The following is a 23,766-nucleotide window of genomic DNA, read 5'->3' on the forward strand; positions in this document are numbered from 1 at the left end:
ATTTTTTCCAAATCGACAGCTGGGTTGAGTAACAAGTTTCAATATAACCTTTTCAAATTCGTCAATACTATTGAATAAATATTGTAAAATAACAGGTTCGCCTGGATTTGACCCATAAATATTATTCAGAGTTAACTTTATATCCTCTTTCGTGATATCTGCTTTTATACAGTTTCCAATAATATCTTGTTTAAATCTATGGATTTGTATTTCTCAATTATTACAGAACAAAATAGGAACTCCTCTTACATTTGACTTGTAAGGCGTTATTATACTTTGAAGTCTCCAATCATTTCTCATTATGTTTTGATTTCTTTAGAAAAATAAATGTCTTGAAGACACATTGTCGAAAATGTCTTCTTTCGGCAAAGGTTCATTACTTCTTTACGTTTTCTTTTATCTGCTAGGCCCTTGCAATTTGCTTAAAATATTCTGTCACCCATATTCATTTTTTTCCGAACTCAACAGGCTCATATTGTTGTCAAGGTTGTTATTTACATCAACCATTGGTTCATAACCTACAAAATTGAATGTTTTTTAATGTTTGCGAGAAAAACAGATTGTATGAAAACATACAATAAAAAACAAAACAAAGTTGATAGGGAAGCGTTTCCACAAGCTACATCCATCATGGGTTTTATGAATAAGACAATTTTACCATGGCCAGGATTGGGTGTTAATATAGCAATCAACTGACCTGTTCTCAAAATGTGGAATAGAGGTGACCAGCGTGTGAACATGGTGAAGCGAGTGAAAAGCAAGTCAACACACGAATATGTCTCTAATGGCATATATAAAATATTATCTTCAGGCGAACAATAATCGAAAATTGTTTGACTAAAGATCAGATAGCGCTACTCACCCATCGGCATTAGTGCAAATATCACAGACCCGCAGTCAGATGTTGTCAATATCTTCTTCGAGACTGATACGTAGCCACGGTCGGTCTGCATTATTCATTTACTGGAGGATGATGTCTAGCCATTTTCCCCTCAGCACTTTATTTTGATCTTCCGTATGGATATAGTAATTAGTTTGCTATACGTGTTAAATCTTAAAACTATAAGCCCGAGCTCCTTTATCTCTCCCCCATCCATCAAATGGTCGGTCCCTCATCAACCATGCCTTGTAATGATACATACATATTTCATCATACTAAATCCGAAGACAAAACTAGCGGTACTTATAAAACCAAGGGAAGGATACTCCATGCATACATGTTTATTTTAATTCCGTAAAAATTCTCAACACATAAATATAACAAGGTGCGTATGGCGCAATTCCATTTATGCCTTATTTGCCTTTAAGTAAACTCACGCTTGGCACTGCATGTTCTCGATTTGTTATTCGTGAGGGCCAAACTGTATGAACGTCGGCCCCTCACTCTATGAAGGTTCATACTCCAATGAACTCACACAAAGTCAAAGTCAATTCTTATAATTTTTTTATTTCAATTTCTTACCTCAAAGGATGTAGGCCATGATCTAAACACAATTTTATTTAGTACGTGTGACGTCATGTTTACACTGACAGCCATACAACAACCAGCTATATCGCGGAGTAAAATAGTTCCTCAAAACGAAAGGTGACATGGGCGTATGGATGCACAACTTGCTCTTCAGAAACATCTTCGGCAGCACATGTGTTCGAATCATATCCTCATTAGATGAGAAAGGTCTGTAAAGAACTACCTCAGTAAGTCAGTAATACATTTACATCAAGTACAAGACGTCAAAATGGCCGACACGATAAACGTGACGGGAGAGATTTCCAAAGTTGTTATTAAACCTGTGGCGGTTATATGTGTTAGTCATCATTGATCAACTGGCCGATCATTGAAAGGTGAATAAAGATGCGTCAAACAGACACAAAAATAAATTCATAGATTGCTGGAGACGGTCAATGTCAGCCTAGGGACGTCTCGAGTCGATACTACGACAGTTTAGATGTGCATTTCTTCGTTTGTTCATTAGGAGGGGCCGTAGCGAGGATGTTCGTGAACAATCATGCAGTCACGCGCTCTGACATTTCTAAATGTATACTGAAACGCTGAGACCAAGAATAAAGGTTCTAAATGATCAGAAAGAACGCTTATGCATGTTTCGTGCTAGGGAATTCCCAGGGATTTCCTGGGAATGTGGAAGTAGTCTGTCAGTGTTTCCGTCATTTCAAGAACACGGTCTCGTGAAAAACGTATGAACGTCAAATTGTGTCGTTCATACGCTTATGAACGTCAATTTCGGGGTCATGTGACCGAACTCTCGTCCAATGGAAAAGCCGTATATTGTGTAAACTTCAAATTAAAAAAAATATAATGTTATAATGTATATAAGAAAGCAAGTGTGGTTTAACGCCACCTTCAGGCAATATTGTAGCTATATAAATGGGAGGAATTTGCACCATATCTTGTTTCGAGTGCATGACGAGCTGGTGTTCAAACAAGTAAGCTACCCAACTGCACCCAGTTATACATATACATGTACCACCTGATATAACATCTGAAATCATGTTTCGTATAAAAACTATCAGACTTTCTAAAAACGTATACTCACTCTTTGCACAAAAAATCCTTGAAGAATTGTCTGAAACTGAGGGAATATTCATGTTATAATGCATTTAACGCCTCCTTTATAAAGACTCCATCTGACGAGTCCTTGTTTTTATCACTTAATGCAGAAGCGCAGAGAAACAACAAGTACCATCTTTTGGTATGACCTTGCCATGGATCGAGCAACCGACTTTCAACTCTCGGGGGAAAACGCTCTATTCACTAGACCACGGAGGAGGTGTGGTAACTAACTCTACATCATTCGTAGAATGTGAAAAATAGAGAAGTTGTTCTGACTAATTTGGATCAAACATAATTTGGAATTTGGAAAAAAAATAATCCATTTAACGTTTTCAACAAATCAGATTGCATCACAGATTTCCATTCGTTTACCAACATATGAAAGTTTAACCGACCCAAGAAAGCATACTTTAATAAAATCATTACAAACTATTGAATTGTCTGAAGATATCTGAGCACACTTTAATGCTTATTGTGAATACAATATACAGATTTCCATTCATTTACCAACATATGAAAGTTTAACCGACCTTAGAAAGCATACTTTAATGAAATAAATACAAACTATTGAATTGTTGGAAGACATCTGGGCACACTTTATTGCTGGTTATAAATACAATATAAGGCAAATGAAAGTACCCAAATGAAATGCACCTAATGGTCAACTCCCTAAAGTAAATAAAGCCCACATTCCACCATGTGGGTGGTTAGCAGTACCGGTAACACATGAGAGGAATAACAGAGAGAGGCACCATCATCGACCACTCGGCCAAACACGAGTAGACACGATAAGACTTTCGTCATCTTACTCATGATGAAACATTAGGATTTCTATGCACTCTTTGTCTTGTTTCAGTTATTAGTCATAGACTAAGTGTGACATAGTGATGCTGATCCCGGCAGCCCTGAAAGAAGAAAAAAACACAAACCACAGAAGTATGCTGGAGTGACAAAAAAACAAACAAACCCCAAATATGCTGACAAAGCATTTTAATTAATGGTTTAAAAACGAGGGACCTTCCCTTTAACAAATGTATCATGCAAATGGTTATGTCCACCTCAGAAAAATGTATCTCATCTTCACGATAAAGCACAGTCACGTGCCACAATTTCATGTTTCACAACATTACCCCAAAGAAGATACACTTCAACAGATACACACTGATTAATTCCTTTCCGCTTCCTGTCCATCGCTTCCCCAGAATCAGCCCCTTTCCGTGCCCACCTTGGTAAAATCTCAGGCCGCACGATGATAGTATGAGGCAATAGCTTATTCAGTTACTTTAGGTCTGTGACGAAGATGTCTGACTTGTTCTTGACAACATAACCAAGTCATTTGAGCCTTAATGTATTAACAACATTGTTGGCGGTTCTAGGACTTTCATCTGCTGCCAAAGATTTAGTTAGGCATGTGACGTGTACGCATCAGAGCTTAGATCAATGAAGCTTCTTCAGGAGTACTGTAAACTGGCTATCTGTTGACACATGAACCATCTGCATGAAAGAATGATTTAGATATGTTGGTTACTTTGCTTCTGTCGGTTAAATACTCCAACATGGCCTTGATGGGACCCACCCACCCGTCCTGTTGCGAGTTGATGATCAACGTACAGGATAGACCGTTCTGATCCATTTTGGAATGCCTGACACTTACTGTAAGCTGCTTCCCATGCAGCATTATGTCCTGCGCCAGAAGTCCCATGCCCTGGTTATGCCCACCAACCTGTTCACTAATCCATAAATGCAAAAATATGCCAACGTAAATATGCTTTTAAACAAAGTAGGTTGAAGTGAAAATTAATGGTAGTACCGACACTTGCTTGCTGAGAATAGCTAGTGTAATAGGGGCTCTGGTGTCTGTATTTTGATAACTATTTATCATGCCAGCCATAACATTCTCCGAGATGAAGTTATCTGTAGCGTTGCTGACAGACATAAGATGCTGGGCGACCGATGAAGAGCTCTTCCCTTTACAGCCATACACCCTATGTGCTGAAACAATTGCTATTGACTGGCCAGTAGGGATTCAGCTGAAATTCCTCTTGAAATGCCCCAAGTGCTTTTAATTCCTTGGGGTAAGCTTTCCTGGTGTTGAAAGACAAAGAATCTAGTAACCTATGAGCTTCATCTTCCATATCCTCGAGTGGTGTGGAATCAGAGACGGGACGTTTTCGGCGTCTGGTGTCAATTCCTGGAACATCTGAAATTATGATGTGGATTAGCTGTCTGCATTCATATACCCTGGACTATGCGAGCCCTAACTAAGCAGGTTTATTTTTAGGCACTGCATGATGAATAATCTTACCAACACACTTGAAAGTAAGCCTGTTGAGCACAGTGACCATTGCCTGGTTATCGGATTTAAATATAATTTTCTTGTTCTTCAGAAATTTACAGCATATAAAAAACTGACACCATGACTGGAAAGAATTCGAAAAATGTGAAGTCCGTTGTGTAACCAGCCTCGTGCCATTCTGACGTCCATTAACCATTTCAGTAAAATGTAACATTTATCCACATTTGTAAACTTATCCTGCATAACCACACCCTACACACATTTGCAGCTGCTTTTTAAACAGAAAGACTGAGCTGTGAGAGCTCCAGCTGCAGAAGAAGTTGTTCCAATCAGTGGTGTAGCAATACCTTTACACAGCTGGCTCGTGACCTGGAAATGGTGACCTCACATAAGAGCACATTACTGCTTAGAACGTTACATCTGAAAATTGTGTGGGGAGCTAGTACTGTAACGGAAGGGCATTTTGACCAAATAATACAGGAATAGGTATACAAATGTAAACAATATTTAAATTTCACTATTTGATTTAACTTGTCCTTCATTACTCCTTAATGCATCTTTATCAGACAGGCAGGTGGGCATACCTTCAGATGTACTGGGCAACAACCAAGAGTTCAAATCTGTGGACGACCTCCACGTCCTCTAAGGCTACGTCTCTCCGGTAGTGGCTGTGCTGTGGAGGGCCATGGTCGAGGCAATGCCTCTGATCTCGTGAGGGATTTTGGCCCTGGGGCATCCAAGCCAGCAGTCTCGAAAGCCTGCAGAATGATTTAAGATCGGTCTGGCTTCCCCGGGAGTTGATTCTTGGCAATGAAATTGCATCACAGCCCAAGATGAACGCCACTCTGCGCCCTGCTCTCATATTAGACAAGTATTTGTCACAGAGTGACGAAATATCCCCCGCCATATACACCATAGTACCAAATATGAAGACAATCCAGCAATTAGTTCTTGAGATATTGTGGCAACACCGTTTTCCAACTCCAAAAACAGATTTGCCTGCTGTGACCTTGAAAATGGGGTCAAGGTCACCAAATCTGACAGGTGTATGCGGTGTCTGTATATACACTATAGTTCCAAATATGAAGACAATCCAGCGATTAGTTCTTGAGATATCGCGGCAACACCGTTTTCTAACTCCAAAAGCAGATTTGCCTGCTGTGACCTTGAAAATGGGGTCAAGGTCACCAAAACCGACTGGTGTCTGCGGTGTCTGTATATACACCATAGTTCCAAATATGAAGACAATCGAGAGGTTTAGTTCTTGAGATATTGTGGCAACACCGTTTTCCAACTCTAAAAGCAGATTTGCCTGCTGTGACCTTGAAAATGGGATCAAGGTCACCAAAACCGACTGGTGTCTGCGGAGTCTGTATATACACTATAGTTCCAAATATGAAGACAATCCAGTGTTTAGTTCTTGAGATATCGCGGCAACACCGTTTTCCAACTCCAAAAGCAGATTTGCCTGCTGTGACCTTGAAAATGGGGTCAAGGTCACCAAAACCGACTGGTGTCTGCGGTGTCTGTATATACACCATAGTTCCAAATATGAAGACAATCCAGTGTTTAGTTCTTGAGATATCGCGGCAACACCGTTTTCCAACTCTAAAAGCAGATTTGTCTGCTGTGACCTTGAAAATGGGATCAAGGTCACCAAAACCGACTGGTGTCTGCGGAGTCTGTATATACACCATAGTTCCAAATATGAAGACAATCCAGAGTTTAGTTCTTGAGATATCGCGGCAACACCGTTTTCCAACTCTAAAAGCAGATTTGTCTGCTGTGACCTTGAAAATGGGATCAAGGTCACCAAAACCGACTGGTGTCTGCGGAGTCTGTATATACACCATAGATCCAAATATGAAGACAATCCAGTGTTTAGTTCTTGAGATATCGTGGCAACAAACAGGTGGGACGTACGGACGTACGTACGGACGTACGGACAGACGGACGTACGGACGTACGGACGGACGTACGGACGGTCGTGAATACTATATCCCCCGCTTCGCGCTTTCGCGCGGCGGGGGATAAAAAGAATGTGGTCAAATGCGTGTAGTTCGTTCACCCAGTAGCCAGAGCCAAGAGGGAGACTAACTTCTTGGTGAGGCCCTTTGCAGATATAGCAGGCGCGATCACAGTCAGAGTGAGCCTCTTGGGTGCCCAGATCTTCTGCACCACCTTAAGAAGAAGCACTGGGGGCCAAAAAGCATACACTCTTAGTCCTCCTAAAGTGATGCTAAATACCTCCACCTCCAAGGGGAGACATAAGTTGAGATCTGGTACTTCTGGCAAGATGCGAAGAGGTCAATGTTGGGATAACCTAGGTGCTAACATAGGAGTAGAAACACCTTGGGAATAAGCTGCCCTTCCTGACCTAGATAGCGCGTCTGCAGAACATTCTTACATCCTGGAATGTGCTTGACCAATAAGCGTAGACCCAGCAAATCTACCAGATGGAATGACCAGATCTTCAGTCGAAGGAGTGAGTGAGAGTGTGACGTCCCCTGTTAGCGTATACATCAAACCACTGAAATAATGTTGTTGGTCGAAAAAGCTAGTTGAATGTACCGGAGGAGCTCCTGCCAGTGTGATATCGACAACACGAGCACTTCCAAATTGAGGTTGTTGATGTGCCAGGTGTGCTGTGCGCCGGACCACAGCCCTGTAAAGCAGTATTTACGAACAGGAGACATCACCTAAAGTGAGGAGGTATAGCAACAATTAGGCAATGGTCCTGACGTTGTATGTAAGTGCTGTGAACTGTTGTGTCGGACCCTGGTGTAGGTGACCTCTGTTCGTCAAACCCTGGGCTGAAGTGAGCAATCTCATGAGCACTTGTCACTGATCACTGACAATGTGTAAGGGAAGAATTTAGCAGATTGAGATTAGGCTGTCTACGAGACTGAAAAGTTGAAAAGTCAATTTAAAGATGGTTACTGATCATGTCAGGCCTTGACGATGCGTGTAGAGTTGTGTCTATCTGCCAACGAATGCCAGACCCCATGAAGACTAAAAATATGTGCTCCCCTACCTAACGAGGCATCATCGTAACAGTTGTAATCAAGGTAATCAAGGTTGTATCCAGTGGACAAAGCTGAATATAAACCTATCACTTTGGTCTGAAAGATCATAATGTAAGAAGTAAGGTGATCATTTCCATTCTCATATAAACACTCCCGTTGTTAAATCGAGGGGATGATGATGGGAGGTGCCTCATTACACCCCATGTGCAATCTTGACACAGAGGGTGAGGATCCCAATCTCATCAAAATCAGATCTGAGTTCTCGCTATCGCTCAACAAAGATCTGAGGACATCCCATAACGCGTAACGGCAGAGACACCTTTCATCAGACCAATCAAAGCGTCGCTTATGCAATCATGAAAGTTACACAAGAATGTGTTTTCTAATCATGCAACCTCGTAAAACGTTAACACAGGGTATTCCTAACAACAGATACGGCCCGTACGACTGAGGAGGCGTTGCATAGTATGTGGGAAGCACTGCCAGACAATCGCAACCATATATTAGTCATTCCAGAATGTTCGTTTGTTCAGTTTTCACAATTTCAATCGAGGACTGTCAAACTATTATTCAAGCATAGTCAGAAATGGAACTCGCCAGGTTGAAATGAGTGCCGTAAAGCTCGAACAAGCTGCTTTCTAATTGGCTGATGTCGACTTCTTGTTAGTCGTTTCAGAGAGCGGTCAAAGTTCCCGAAAGGTGACCCGTAATGTGATGTCCTCAGATCTTTGTTTTGCGGCAGCGAGAACTTTGATCTGATTTTTAAATGAGAATGGTGAGGATCCCTGGCGAACTTAGTTCTGTGACAAACAATACGAGGCTTAAATCTGTTAACAAACGTGCAATCACAACACGGCACGAAAGGTAATTTGTAACTAAAAAATTCATTCGTTTATAGGAGGGTGTAAAAGAACACTTAAAGCATACTATTAGATATAGGTTATAAAGTAGAATAAATAACAAATACAAAAGAAAAGAATTCACAACTCATTACATGAGTGTGTTGCCACATGGTGAGTTAAAAAAAGTGAAATGAAACAATAATACACCATGACAAAAAAAAACAAAAAAAACAGGCGGTAATTTAATACAAATTACATATATAGATAAGACCAAAAAGGCACAAACGATAAACACCAACACAATAGCACAATAGCAAGTGGAAACGAAGTATGAACAAGAAGCAAAGTATGTGACGTAACTACTTCCAGGCCACATGGCAGCTGTGTGACGGTATTGCTACATCACTGGTTTGAACAACTTCTTCTGCAGCTGTTAAAAAACAGCAGTAAATGCATTAAGGAGCAATGGAGGATAAGCTAAAACATTGACCATTTCCCTACCCCATACAATCTGAAACTCCCAGCCTCTCCTGTACTGTAAGTAATTTTTAAAAATGTCTCTTCCTTGCCACATCCTGTTCAAAAACAAGGTCACACCTGTGCTCCTATAAGAGATGCAGCCTGCTCTCAAATCTTCTTTCACTCCTCCAGTCAGCCGTATCCTGTTATGGGGTAATCTGCAGACCAATTTCCATGCAGTTCGCAATTCACTGGACTCCCCTTGTGATCTTTATGCCTTTAGTAGCTTGAAGTGTTTGGGTTTCCCATGGACAATGATGGATGTTGTTTGTGTCAAGGGTCTGTACTGCCCCCCCCCCCCCCCTCCCACGCCCCCCCCCCCCCCCCCCTCCCCATGGCAACGCCTGATCCATCATACGACCTTGACATATATGCAGGGGTCATGCACATCAAACACAGCTCCTGGAGTAACATTGCCCATGACATATAGAACTGCTCATCGTATTTACACCAGCCTAATCCATAATGTTGACATGCCCGACTCCTGACAATATCTATATATTTTTGTGGATAGTGCTCTAGATAAATCCTGGCAAATATCAAGACCAGTGTAGTTCATCAATTGCATGCCCTTTTTTGTCGCAAATACCTAGAAAACCAAATGTGTCTGGCTCATTTGTACACCACTCTACAAACTGGATAATTGACTCTTGTGAATTTTGTCTCTAATGGACTCTGAAACAAAGTACATGTACCTAAATTATCAGCTGCCAGCACTACTTCGTCAGAAGTGCTGATGTTAAGCAATTCTGCATGTTCAGTTATTCCTCCTGCATAAGGATAGTGAGTGAGTGAGTGAGTTAAGATTTAACGTCACATCAGTAGTTGGTAGCGGTACTTTAGGACCGCTCCTGGCTTCTGATTGGTCGATAGGATCTGTGACGTCACTTCCGGTTTCAGTTTGGTCACGTGACTGCGCATGCGCACAGGGCATGATGGGACCTGCACGCGCATCCAAGATGGCGTCGCATCCGTTTCCGGTGGCGTGCGCACCTCCAAGATGGCGTCGCATCCGTTTCCGGTGGCGTGCGCACCTCCAAGAGGGCTTCGCCTCCGTTTCCGGTGTCGTGCGCACCTCCAAGAGGGCGTCGCCTCCGTTTCTGGTGGTGATGCACCTTCAAGAGGACGTTGCATCCGTTTCCGGGGGAGGAGGAGGAGGAGGGAATTGGGAAAAACCCAGAGAAGCGGTCGTAAAAGGTGAACAAGATCGACAGTGTTGGTGTTGTTGTTCTAAACATTGACGTGGTGGAGGGAGGAGGTGGTGGTGGAGGGAGGGGGGGAGGGAGGGAGGAGGCGGGTTCTTTGTTTGGGTTTGAGGGTCGTCAAAGCAAAGGACGAAAGCGTTCTTTCGGGAGAGATGGGTGGCCCTGAAAAGGGCCGTTTTGAAGAAGATGACTTCTTCACATGCAGGTACAAGCAATGGTACAAAGGCACGGGTGGACAGTCATTTGGCGTCTTACAGGACACCTACTTGTGTGCGTTAAACGACGCATGTAGGTGTCCTTCAGCACAGTGTTGCAATACACGCATTGGAACGTCCCATCCCATGTGATGAGGCTCCACCCCACGCCACCATGCTGCATTTATACCATCATGATCAGCACTACGATGTCATCACTCCCATGCCAGCTTTTTATGCGTCTAGCTATTACTGCGAACACTGCAACCAACGTTACGAACATCCCGAAACCCATCCCTGCACCAAGCAATAACGCTGCCACCGCTGCCTCCACTCTAGCTAGGGGACAACAGCCCACCTGGGGAAAAGAAAACAGGATGGAACCCCCTCAAGAAAGCACTCTTCAAAACGTCAACGACATTCATCCCCCCAGCAGGAAGAGGTGGTGGAAGCTTTGGTGGAGGGGGAAGAGGCCATGGAAGTGGAGAAAACAAAGAAGAAAAAAAAGACAAAGAACAAGAACACCACCACCACCACCACGACAGTCAAGATGGAGGATCGCATTTATGTGATGGCCCACAATGCACGATCCTATGATTTACACTTGATCCTGAAGGGTCTTTCCCCCCTCTGGTGAAAGTCCCCACCAAGATTCGAAATGGTCAACAAATTTTGCAGGTGACCCTTGGACAGTTGTGTTTCGAAGACAGCTTAAATTTCATACCTTACCCCCTGAAAGCCTTTCCAAAGAGCTTTTGGCTGAAAGAACTGAAGAAAGGGTATTTTCCGCACTTTTTCAATTCCGAAGCCAACCAGACCTACAGAGGTCCCTATCCACCAGCCGTCATGTATGATCCCGATGGCATGTCTCCCGAGGAACGCAAAGCCTTCGTCCAATGGCATACCCAAAAAGTGCAAGAAGGAGCCTTGTTTGACTTACAAGGAGAACTTTTAGCCTACTGTCAGAGCGATGTGGACATTTTGAGACGGGGATGCGCTGACTTCCGACAGAACGCCATCAACTTGGTTGGCATGGATCCCTTTGTAGAAGTGATGACAGCCGCTGCGTTCACCATGAAATCCTTCCGAAAACACGACCTGAAACCCAATACCATCGCCATTCTTCCACCTCAAGTCTACCAACCCAAGAGAAACTATTCCCAAGCCTGTATGCACTGGCTCAACTCTCTGATGGAAACGGACCCCAATCTGCACCTCCAGCTCGCCAGGAATGGAGGTGAAAAAGAGTTCATGTGTGGAGAGGGCCAACATCGGTACAGTGTGGATGGCTACGATCCAGCGACAGGCACCATCTATGAATTCCTGGGCTGTTTCTGGCATGGGTGCCAGGCCTGTTACAAGACTGATCGTGGAGAACTGCATCCCATCCTGGGCACGTCGTTGGGAGCCTGTTATACCGACACCCGCTACCGCCTGAGTCTCTTGAGTCAACACCCTGAGGTGAAACGGATCGTCACCCTGTGGGAGCACGAGTTTACAAAAATGCAACAGGAGGACTCTGCTCTGCATGCTTTCTTGCAGGGACCCCACTGTATCCACGTCCCTGGGCTGCTCAACCCTCGCGACGCCTTCTATGGAGGACGTACCAATGCCACGCAATTATGCTACGAAGCCCAAGAAGGTGAAACCATCAAGTACATCGATATTTGTTCCCTTTATCCATACATTTGTAAGACCGGTGCATTTCCCATGGGACACTTCTCCATCACCCCCTGTGGACACGTTGTTTGAACTGAAAGGACTGATCTAATACCGTGTCCTACCCCCGAAACGACTCTACCATCCGCTACTGCCTTACAGATTGGGTGGCAAACTGCTCTGTCCTTTGTGCCGTACGTGTGCCGACACCCAGTCAGACTCCCCCTGCAAGCACACGGACGAAGAGAGGTCATGGGTGGGGACGTACGCCACCATAGAACTCCATGAAGCCGTAAAGAAGTATGACTACCAGGTGCTTCAGATCTACGACGTTTGGCATTTTGACACCTTTGCACAGCATGACCCCGACACCCAGCAAGTAGGACTCTTTGACACTTATATCGATCGGCATTTCAAGGAGAAGCTTGAAGCCAGCGGATACCCCGTGGGATGTACGGATCACGACGTAGAAAGAAGGCATTGGGTTGGACAAGGACCACATGGAAAAAAACCCAGGACGTTGCACGATTGCCAAGATGCAACTGAATTCACTCTGGGGCAAGTTTGGACAACGGTTAGACTACAGTCAGAACATCTATATGAACGATCCTGTACAGTACTTAGCCTTGTGGAGGAATGAACGCAATACCATCGAGGATGTTACCGTTGTCAACGAACACATGCAGGAAGTGACCTATACCCAGAAGAAAGAATTCCAAACCCCTCATTCTCATTTCAATGACACCATCGCTGCTTGGGTCAACGCCCAAGCACGTCTCAAGCTGTACTAGACCCTTGCCCTGGTGGGTCGCAGGGTCTTGTACTTTGACACGGACAGCGTCATTTACATTCATCGACCCCACGACGCGAATCCAGAGCTGGGCCATTCGTTGGGTGAGTTTACAGATGAACTGGACGGAAACACCATCGGGACGTTTGTGTCAGGAGGCCACAAAAACTATGGATATGAGTTAATGAACCCCAGACCCGATGGAACGTGCACGACCTGCAAAATGCGAGGGTTCACTTTGAATTACAGAAACCAACAACATCTCAACTTTGACACCATGAAAGGACTCATACTGGGACAACGGCCTGGGAAAGAAGGGGAGAAAATCAGTTTGGATTACCCTCATCACATCATTCGAAAAGGACCTAGGCACGAAAACGCTCTTGTGACCCGACCTACCCGAAAAGACTATCGTACCGTGTACGACAAGCGATGTCTCGTCTACGACAAAACCACAGGGCTGCCTGTAGACACGCTCCCCTTTGGGTACAGAGACGACTTTCTATAAAAAAAAATCATTACAACGGATCGAAACTGAACACCTACTGAAAAAAACGGATCGAAATCTGACCAATCAGAAGCCTGGATTGTCGACCAATCAGAGACGGCGCTCGGACCATGGTGGGCTCTGATTGGCCGGACGGGGTTGTGCTTTCTCTCTCACACTACAAGCCTAACCCTATGGAAAAGAAACACAAGGGTCGGTCCAGTTTGGAAGAATTGAAGCTCAGGCCAGGCACCAAAATGGACCAATCAGAAAGCAGGGCCTCAGTGCCTTTTAATACGACCAACGCTCTCCGGTCATCACTTTTCATGGAACGGACCAAGCAACAACATCGTCCCTCTGATTGATGTTCCTCACGTTGTGTTGGTTGTTGGCGTTTTATCTGGAAGAAACACGTGTTTGGAGAGAGTACCATCAAGTGTTGACGCCCATCCGTGAAGACTTGGAAAGAAACAACGAACAGAAAATCCGGACAACATCATGTTGAAACGGTTGAATGCCAAGACACGGAGCGACATGGGTGGTAAAGGAAGCAGGGGAGATGAGAACGGTGACATGACTGCTGACCTGTGGGGTGATGTGTACGACATGTTGTGTGCAAAGATAAAGGCTGACGATGCATACGCCAAGATACATTTAAAGATGCGGAAACTTAATGAACCCAAGAAAGTAGCACTGAAGAAGACGATAAAGAAGAACCAGAAGAAAAAAACAAGCAAACCAACAGCAGCAGCAGCAGCAGCAGCATCAACCACAACCACCACGGCAGCTGTTGTCACTACAGCAGCAGCAACACCCACCACCACCACCCTCACAACAGCACCAGTCACCACCCCCACCACCACAGCAACAACAGCAGCAGCAGCAGGCACTGAAACGAAGGAGACATCCTTTTTGAAACCTGCAACACCTGCAACACCTGCAAAAAGACGATCACGGAAGAAATTGTCTCTGAAGATCTCTCATCAAGAACAACTGTAAGTACCATGCTCTTCTTTGTCTCAGTCATTCTTGATGTGATGATGATGTTGATCTTCATGATGAATATGACTATTCATATGATTGACTCTGTCCTGTGATTGACAGGACCCCTGATGCCAGTTCAGCCAAGTCCGTGCTAGAACAGTGGTTGGAACAAATCCCTCGGGAGCCAACCTATTCACCGAATGCACCTGTGACGATGGCGACCGGTGACAGTGATGATCATGAAGCGCTCATGCTGGCCACTCTCCCTTCCATGGATCTGGACACGCTCCCCCTGCTTGATGCTTCTTGGTCACCAGCATCACCGGAAGATGTTCATGTCTTCTCCTCAGGTATGCCCATGGTTTGCAACGATGACAACGTTGACCAGGATCCTTATGGAGAAGCTCAACTCACTTCTCTACAACGTGAATGTAGTGATTGCCGACACAACAACATGTTAAGATACATAAGCTGCAACAGTGGCCAAGTGATGTGCCATGTCTGTTTCGGGGAGGTCATAGACTGTACTTGTTTTACTAATGGATCTGTCACATGTTTGGGACCTATTTGGGACAGTATGATGGAGGGTCACATCTTATGGTGATCTTCATCTTCACTCGAAGAGCTTTACAACACATAAGCTGCAACAGTGGTCAAGTGATGTGTCATGTCTGTTTCAGGGAGGTCATAGACTGTACTTGTTTAACTGATGGACCTCTCACATGTTTGATGGAGGACCACATCTCATGGGCTTGAAGATAGAAGAGCTGGAAGATGAAAGCTTAAGAGGAAACGTTGTCGCGTTATTGTTGTTGTAGGGACATGCAAAGCACTCCCTCCTCCATTGTCTTTTCGTATTTCCAATGTATCTGGTTGTGATTGTTCATTATTAAACAGTGATTGATTGAACTGACTCTTTGTGTCTTGATTGATCTCAACTCCAATAGAGTGCCGAACCGAGGGTAGAGGTTGAGTTGAGATGTCGTCTACGTTGTCTGTCTGTGCCTCTGTCATGTCAGTGTAATGCTCGTTGTAAAAGTGATATAGTATAAATAGATAAAAGAGAAAGGCCATGCTTGAAAGATCAGCTGCCTGGTGTCAGTCATTCCAGTACACACCACCACTACCACCGTGTGTCATGTCATGTGTCATGTCATATATCATGCCATGTATCAGTCAGCCCAAACACAGGATGACGTCACGTGATGAGGTGAAGGAGGAGGAGGAGGAGGTCATGACCTTCCGTTGAAGGGGGGTAGGGAGGAGAGTTTCATAAAAGCAGGCGAACCCTCAGACCTTCTTTCAGTGAAGTCACAGTCATCATGGAGCAAAGAGGGTCTATGAATGCCATGTCATCCTCCCGAGATGTTGTCCCCGATTCCGAGTGGGTGTCTGAAAAGGCGGGAGAACAAGAAGCGAGAAAACGTCCACTCTTTATGGAGGACACCCTCTTTATGGACGACACATGGCGACTCAGGGACCTTTACCTTCTTACACCTTGTGTCTCCTTCTCATCCTCACTATGATTCATTTCAAGAACGTCTGAGGTCTTTTAAAACGTGGCCTAAACAGATGACCCAGACCCCTTATGACATGGCCATGGCTGGCTATTTCTATCCAGGACGAGATGACCGTGGTACCTGTTATTGCTGTGGTGTGACACTCCGCCAATGGGAAGCAACAGACAAACCCTGGAAAGAACATCTGAAGCACGCCAAAGTCCCCTGCGAATACTTGTGTGTGTTTTGTCCTGATGGAGAAGTGAACGAAAAATACAGACGTTTGGTGTCCCAAGAAGCACGGAAGAGAAGAGTCGAGTGTCTTGTTCACCCCAAGTGACAAAGTTTTTTGTTTTTTTCAAAGTGTACAGACGTTCATACCCTCGTGGTCATCCTCGTGGTCTCCCTCGTGTTCACAAAAATCACAGGGACGCCCCTAATCCTGTGACTTTTGTTTTGTTGTGTTGGTTCATGTGAGCGGGGGTTTAAAAAATAAAGTTGAACCAATAGTAGTGTTATGTTGTCTGTAGGATGAAGAAAAAACAAAACAAGATCGAAATGCACACCCTGATAAAAACCGGATCGAAATGCACACCCTGATAAAAACCAGATCGAAATCTGACCAATCAGAGGCTTGGGTTGTCGGCCAATCAGAGACCGTGCTCAGGTCATGCTGGACTCTGAATGGTCGAACAGGGGTTGTGCTTTTCCTCCCATGGTAAAATCCATTTCCTACGGAAAAGAAACACAGGGGTCGGTCCGTTTTCGAAAACCGAGGTGCAGGCCAGGCACCGGAATGAACCAATCGGGGGCGCGGCCTGGGGAACCAATCAGGAAGCAGGGTGTCAGTGGCTCTCCTATAAAAACAAAAAAACAAGAGCGAGGTCACTCACACACTGCATTCTATGAAACCAACCATGTCACCTCGATACAGTTGTATGAAGTGCCAGACTGACAGTCACAGTTACCTGTACTGCCCTGAAGTGACATGTCTCGAGTGTCCCACTCAAGGTCACCGTCACTATGTTTGTCCGAAGATAAGCAGTCAAGAGAAGCAGAACCAGGGCCCATGTTACAACTGTCAAGTCGTTGGTCATTTTGCTGCAGATTGCCCAGAACCCACTCGAAAAACAACGCCAGCAGTCCCGTCCACGTCGACATCCGTGACACCCGTGACACCCGTGACACCCGTGACACAAGTGCTTCATCTGATAGAAGCCATGCACGTCGATGTCCTCGACCTAAAAGAATGCATCACACAACTCCGTGCGGGCATCACACCTCGTCTAGAGAAAAGAAAACGGGACAGAAGCCTCTCGAGAAAACACTCTTCAAAACGCCGGCGACACCTTCAGTCCGAGGATGAGATGGAGGTAGAGGATGAAGAAAATAGATCATCTGAGCAAAGTGACTAACGCATGGGAGGACATGCTGCTCTACCGTTTTTTCCAGTTTAACCAAAACAAAGAACCCGCCTCCTCCCTCCCTCCTCCCTCGACCACCACCTCCCTCCACCACGTCTATGTTTAGAACAACAACACCAACACTGTCGATCTTGTTCACCTTTTACGACCGCTTCTCTGGGTTTTTCCCAATTCCCTCCTCCTCCTCCTCCCCCGGAAACGGATGCAACGTCCTCTTGAAGGTGAACGCACCACCGGAAATGGAGGCGACGCCCTCTTGGAGGTGCGCACGACACCGGAAACGGAGGCGACGCCAACTTGGAGGCGCACGCCACCGGAAACGGAGGCGCAGCCATCTTGGAGGTGCGCACGACACCGGAAACGGAGGCGACGCCCTCTTGGAGGTGCGCACGCCACCGGATACGGATGCGACGCCATCTTGGAGGCGCACGCCACCGGAAACGGATGCGACGCCATCTTGGATGCGCGTGCAGGTCCCATCATGCCCTGTGCGCATGCGCAGTCACGTGACCAAAACGAAACCGGAAGTGACGTCACAGATCCTCTCGACCAATCAGAAGCCAGGAGCGGTCCTAAAGTACTCACATCGGCAGTATTTCAGCCATATCGTGCATAAGGATAAACATTTGTTTTAAAATCGATACCTAGGTTAATACTGTTCTCACCTGCGGGAATCCAGCCTGTCACGCTTGACTCTACTCGTTTCGTCTGAACTTTCAGCCTAAATGGTCGTGTCATGACCGGGCTGTGGAGCACTGTTTCCCGCCACTGCTGATGACAACTGTCGTTTCCTTCGCGGTTTCCTGGTCTTCACCATTTTCTGCGAACGAATTGTCTAAGCGTCAACGTCCGAAACGAATCGTATGTGTAGCGTCCATATTACTCCTCACCTAACTTAAAGCTACCGCGCATCAGTTGCCCGTTTCAACTGAAAAGAACGCCGTTCTTCCTCGCCTGCCTTACACAGCTATATGCAATACGTGATGCACCAAGCAATAATTTAAATGACGCGCTATTGCAATCCTTAACATGAGTAATCTCCCTTTCATCACGAATTGATATGTTAATGTTGTTAAATTATTTTATCTGCAGATGCTCTATGATAAAATGTATTATCAATACATTGTAACTCACAATACGTCAGTTTGATATCACACATATCAGAAAGTAAACTGCTTCTAGACCTTCAATTAATAATTACTGATGATACATGCATGAGTAAATAATGACAACATCAAACATGTCATGCTTACATACTTTTGGTACACATCGATGTAGATATTAACAATTTAATAAAGTCATAAATGACGAGATGGAGACAGAGAAAATAGAAAGCCAACTGATGATTAGAACATTATGATAACATACACATTAATATCATTACTTTATTAAGGGGGGAATGTGCATGGGTACTTACAATCTGCTCGACTCTTGCTGTAATAAAAATAAGTTATAAAAGTTAATAGTATTCACGTTTCTGTGTTTGTACCAGAACTGCCTTTCATAAAGCTCTATCAAATATCACTCGGTGTAGGACGACGGGGTAGGCTTCGTTTCTTGGAATGATCTGTATATTTTCTTGAATTATTCCACATTCAATAGTCTTGTGCGATCTTTTGACATCTAAGATTTGTCACTCCATGGTAAAACTATCCTCGATTATTCAGTATATTCTATAATGTTAAATACCCCGGAGCCCATTAGTCCACATATCTTGGTATGAAAAGTGACGTCAACATTTACGTACCTTCGCACAGAATGTCTCTTGAGTGTAATTGTTTTCAGTGGGTGGCTAGTTATAGCCGCTGCATGCATGTCTTTAGAATCGGGGATACAACGTCGCTGTGGTGGCGAATGGGTCGGGTACATACCATGATAGAATAAAGATGAAATACACTGGATAATCGAGGATGTGGAAAATGAAAATGATATTTTGTTCAAAGAAATATTTCCTAAACAAATACTAGTAGTACCAAATGAAAAACTAAGCTTTTTAGATAATATACATAAATTTACTTTCGAGGTGAACGTATATACATTGGACTGACAATGGTGAAGCTTTATTACATCTCAACCAACCCTTTAATGTTAATAAGTCTGAACCGAATTCAGTAGACAAGCCAGGTTTGCATGCAAACCCAGATCCTTTTCATTAACCAACAGATTCATGATCAATCAGTCGGGTTTAGGAGTAACACGGGACAATTTTATATGACTAGTGCCCATGTGATATTTATGAGGTGTATATCATAAAAAGTATATACGTTGTCAAAATCACATTTAAGTTGGTTTGGCCGCATGTATTGGAGATAACTTGGAGTGTGTGTATGCTGTGAGCTATAAAGATATTCTTTAAGATTACTTGGGTCAGGTGTAGACGTCTTTTGTTGTGACTGAATGGGTATTTAAAAAGACTGTCACCTAAAATATAGGACATTCAATGTGAAATTTTAACCATGGTTAGATAGTTTTGGTTTTGGTGTGGCTTCCCAATCTCGTGGCGCAAATTGCATTTTATTTAAATATTGTTAATGATTTTAGTCTTGTAATTACAACATTAAACCATGTTTGTCTTTTCTCAACAGATTAATCGTCAGTGGAAGGGTGTATCAACATGATCGAAGGAATCAAAGTGTAATATGTGTGTCAGATTGTAACAATCGATTTACTTTGACAACAGTGGAGAAATAAGATTGAAATGATGATAATCAATTTATACAAAGTTTGAAGAACTTGTGTCTCTGAGTAAAGTGGAAATAAATAACAAAATAAGGGTACTGATAGAATTGTACAATTCTTCTGTATGTCCCACTAAAAGTTACGTTATAACAACACAGAAGCAGCCTCCATGGAGGGATGAAGACTCAGAGACTAATAAACTAAGATAATATACAGCTATAAGAGCTAACCGAGACTTTGGAATGGATATTAAAAACTTCAGAGTTCTACGAAGATTGTTTGAGACGTTATCTACCAAACGAGAAGATTATTAAAAGAAAGAAAGGATTAAACTGGTTATTGCAAGGAACTACCTCAAGTTTTTTTTGAAAAGTATGAATACACGATGCCATTGAGAAAGTGGTTAAATGTAACAAATGTTGTATTTGTGATAACACTTTCTAAGTAAAGTACATATTCTAGTATTCGGGATTCAAACACACACTGCCAGAGTGAGGCACCTAATCGCCAGCACACAAATTCAGCGATCTAACCCACTCAGCCTTCAAGCCTGCAACAAAATGAAAGTCTAAAAACTGATAGTCTAGATCACGTACTTTGTGTACCCCTATGAAAAGTGTTAATTTGCTCGGCTTCCATGGCTGAAAGCTATGAAAGCTATGAATACTAGTACAGGATGCCATTTGCAGTTTTCCTGAGGAGTTGGAGAAAAGCATAATGTCCCATATTTAACGGAGGTAATAAGGATGAACCAGATAATTCCAGGGAAATATCTCTCGTTGATGTAAGGTAATGTAAGGTTATTGACTTCCATTCCAGACAGACGCCTCAAGTCCTGGTGTAACAATAACAATATCTTAAGTGAAACACAAGCAGGTTTAGACAAGGATATTCCCCAACAGACCGAATATTTACAAATATATCTTCAAACAACTCTCCAGAAATACATCTCAAAATCGTCACATTGCATGTGTATACAGTTCGAAATTGTGAGTACAATCAGTCAAATGTGATGGATACATTACTGTCAACCTGATATAGTGATTATTGAAATGAGAGGTATAGAGAGTGTGTGAGTATGGTTTTACGCCGCTTTTAGCAATATTCCAGCAATATCACGGCGGGGGACACCAGAAATGGGCTTCACACATTGTACCCATGACGGGAATCGAACCCGGGTCTTCGGCGTGACGAGCGAAGATGAGAGGTATAAGTAATGTGCAAAGCTTATGAGACTATTTCGAAGTATTCAGACGGAACCCTTGATCGATTGTGATGAAATTCAATGTAAAGATTACAGCAAAATTTACATTAAATAACGTTTTTTTTATTCATGCACAAAATACAGAAATTTCGGGTAACTACACTGTACTTCATTCAGTCGTGAACAATAGTTTCATTTTCAATCCCCCAAAATAAGTCTCAATCTACAATTGAGAGTATCTTAATTATCTGTACACTGAAAAATAAATCCATTTCGCACTTACCTCTAAAACGTCGAAGATATTCCATGATGACACAACCACCTGCTTGGTACAAGGAGGGAATATGAGTGACAGCACAATGAGTCTTTCTAACAGCACATTAACCTGCAAATTAAAGCAGTGTTGAACTTAACTGGTCCTTTACACCTGTATGGATTCTGAAAATGGATTTCCAAAGTGCAGTATCTGAGCTTGGTGTTACTTTACCTACACCATAAGGTCTTCGTGTAACCTTTCTCGTTTCTATTGCCAGCATCAGTTTGATCACATTCTTTATTAGCAGCAGAAACGGTACTGCTTCATGTTATTTTCTGAATTTGACAGTCTCCGTTGCTAATGTTTTGTTGTCTTCAATACAAACGTTTTCAGAAGGGCAAAGGTAAAGATAACGAATACAAAAATGACAAAAATTGCCAATGCTTTTTAAAATTAGATTTTGTTGTCACATTTTTGGATGGATCCCCGCGTTTGAAAAAGATTAGTCAGAGATCAATATTAAGGTCAAGTAAATATTTATTATAGTAAAATATGGACATTCAATTGTCTTATAACATGTAATTAACACAATGCCAAAGGATATAATTCCCCACAGCAAGGATATGTGTACATTCCTGTGAGGTGAGCATTGATAACTCCAATTGCTGACCAGGGGCAGCGGGCGCCTCCGATGAAGAAGAGGCACGTTTTGTGTTTTGTGTGATATGATCGAAGAGAAGAAGGAAAGTGCAAAATGTTATCTCAGAATATGTACACTAATATCATAAATATACAAAATCAGACCCGTGAAGATCCGGGGTAGAATAGGAACCCATGCTTGCCGTAAAAAGCGGCTCTGCTTATCGTAAGAGGCGAACTAACAGGAACGGGTGGTCAGGCTCGCTGATGCATGTCATCGAATCCAAATTGCGTGGATCGATGCTCATGATATCAATCACTGGATTGCCGGTACAAACTCGATATTTACAGACCACCGTCATATAACTGGAATATTGCTGAGTGCGGCGTAAAACAACAAACAAACGAAACAAAATCATGTAATTTCCAGTTAATCGTCTTAACCGTCGTGACGTATATTATACCATTCCAAATCTTGAGTGAATTATTCCTTCCACATTTTAGATGGATATTGATTGTAATCTAGATCTATTTAGGAATACAACAAATAGAGTATATCATTTATATAATTTAAAAATAGTTACATATTGAAATACATTTGTACTTGAACAGGTAAATATAGAAATCTATTAGCTATGTAATATTATTGAGTAACATAATAACATAGATAGTCTCGTTTCTTGCCTCACCACCTCCATATTTGTCCCTTCTAAAATACAATATATACATTTGTGTGCTCCTAATATTTAGTAATTAGTACCTAATCTATGAGAAAAAATGTCATTTATTTACCATATTTATTCTTATTATCGTATGTGTTTGTGATGGGGACCACCGGTGGGGTAGGATACGTCCACCTTTTGGCGACCACCTGGTATCCTGTCTATTTGATAGTTATTTATAAATTGCGTCAATCACTGGATTGACTGGTCCAGACTTGGTTATTTACAGACCGCCATCATATAGCTGGAATATTACAGAGTGCGGCGTTAAACAACAGACAAACAAACATAGTTATTCATAAAGAAATGCTTATGGTGTTTTGGTAGCAATTGCTCATGATTCTGGAAACAGGTTTTGTTATCTTCTACTACAGATAACAGATTGGCTGTTTCAAAGAGGTATCTGATTGTGTTATCTGCTGAATTGCAGTAGCTGATGGTGATGTTACTCTCATGGTCCCTGTAAGAAGTAGTATTTGTGTATTTATCAGGGCTTGTGTCATCAAATATTGACGACTGTTTTAATCACATTTGAACGACTCTGCTTTTATCGTGGAACAAAAAACACCACGATTTTTAGGTTACTGACTGAAAACGTATAACTTAGAATGGGATACTTTACTATTTGAGTGGAATACACTTGATAGTTTCATGGCATTGCACACCATCATAACTGTATGTTGCGTTTAGAATCATTTATTTCAAACAAAATTCTGTATTAATATTTTTCAATCTAGAGAAGGCATATGAAACAATGTGGAAACATGGTATT

General features: G+C 43.0%; 1 protein-coding gene and 1 long non-coding RNA gene across 3 annotated transcripts in view; one reads left to right on the top strand and one right to left on the bottom strand.

Moving 5' to 3' along the window:
* The window catches only part of LOC124119223 (protein mono-ADP-ribosyltransferase PARP14-like), a 183,508-nt gene that overhangs the window by 32,316 nt on the left and 127,426 nt on the right, over nucleotides 1-23,766 (bottom strand). For both annotated transcript variants that reach the window (XM_048387072.1, XM_048387071.1), the window contains exons 2-4: nucleotides 21,661-21,762; nucleotides 18,912-18,928; nucleotides 2,553-2,588 (exon numbers count right to left, since the gene is read on the bottom strand). In XM_048387072.1, the coding sequence (XP_048243029.1) occupies nucleotides 2,553-2,588; nucleotides 18,912-18,928; nucleotides 21,661-21,685 (78 nt within the window). In that variant the 5' untranslated portion in view covers nucleotides 21,686-21,762. The remainder of the gene's footprint in view (nucleotides 1-2,552; nucleotides 2,589-18,911; nucleotides 18,929-21,660; nucleotides 21,763-23,766) is intronic.
* LOC125375968 lies at nucleotides 14,456-17,188 on the top strand. The gene is made up of 2 exons (XR_007218864.1): nucleotides 14,456-15,555; nucleotides 15,641-17,188. It is a non-coding gene; the product is annotated as an uncharacterized LOC125375968 (long non-coding RNA).

The sequence above is a fragment of the Haliotis rufescens genome, unplaced genomic scaffold (assembly GCF_023055435.1).
Source record: "Haliotis rufescens isolate VD_foot unplaced genomic scaffold, xgHalRufe1.0.p SCAF_64, whole genome shotgun sequence".
Classification (NCBI taxonomy): domain Eukaryota; kingdom Metazoa; phylum Mollusca; class Gastropoda; order Lepetellida; family Haliotidae; genus Haliotis; species Haliotis rufescens.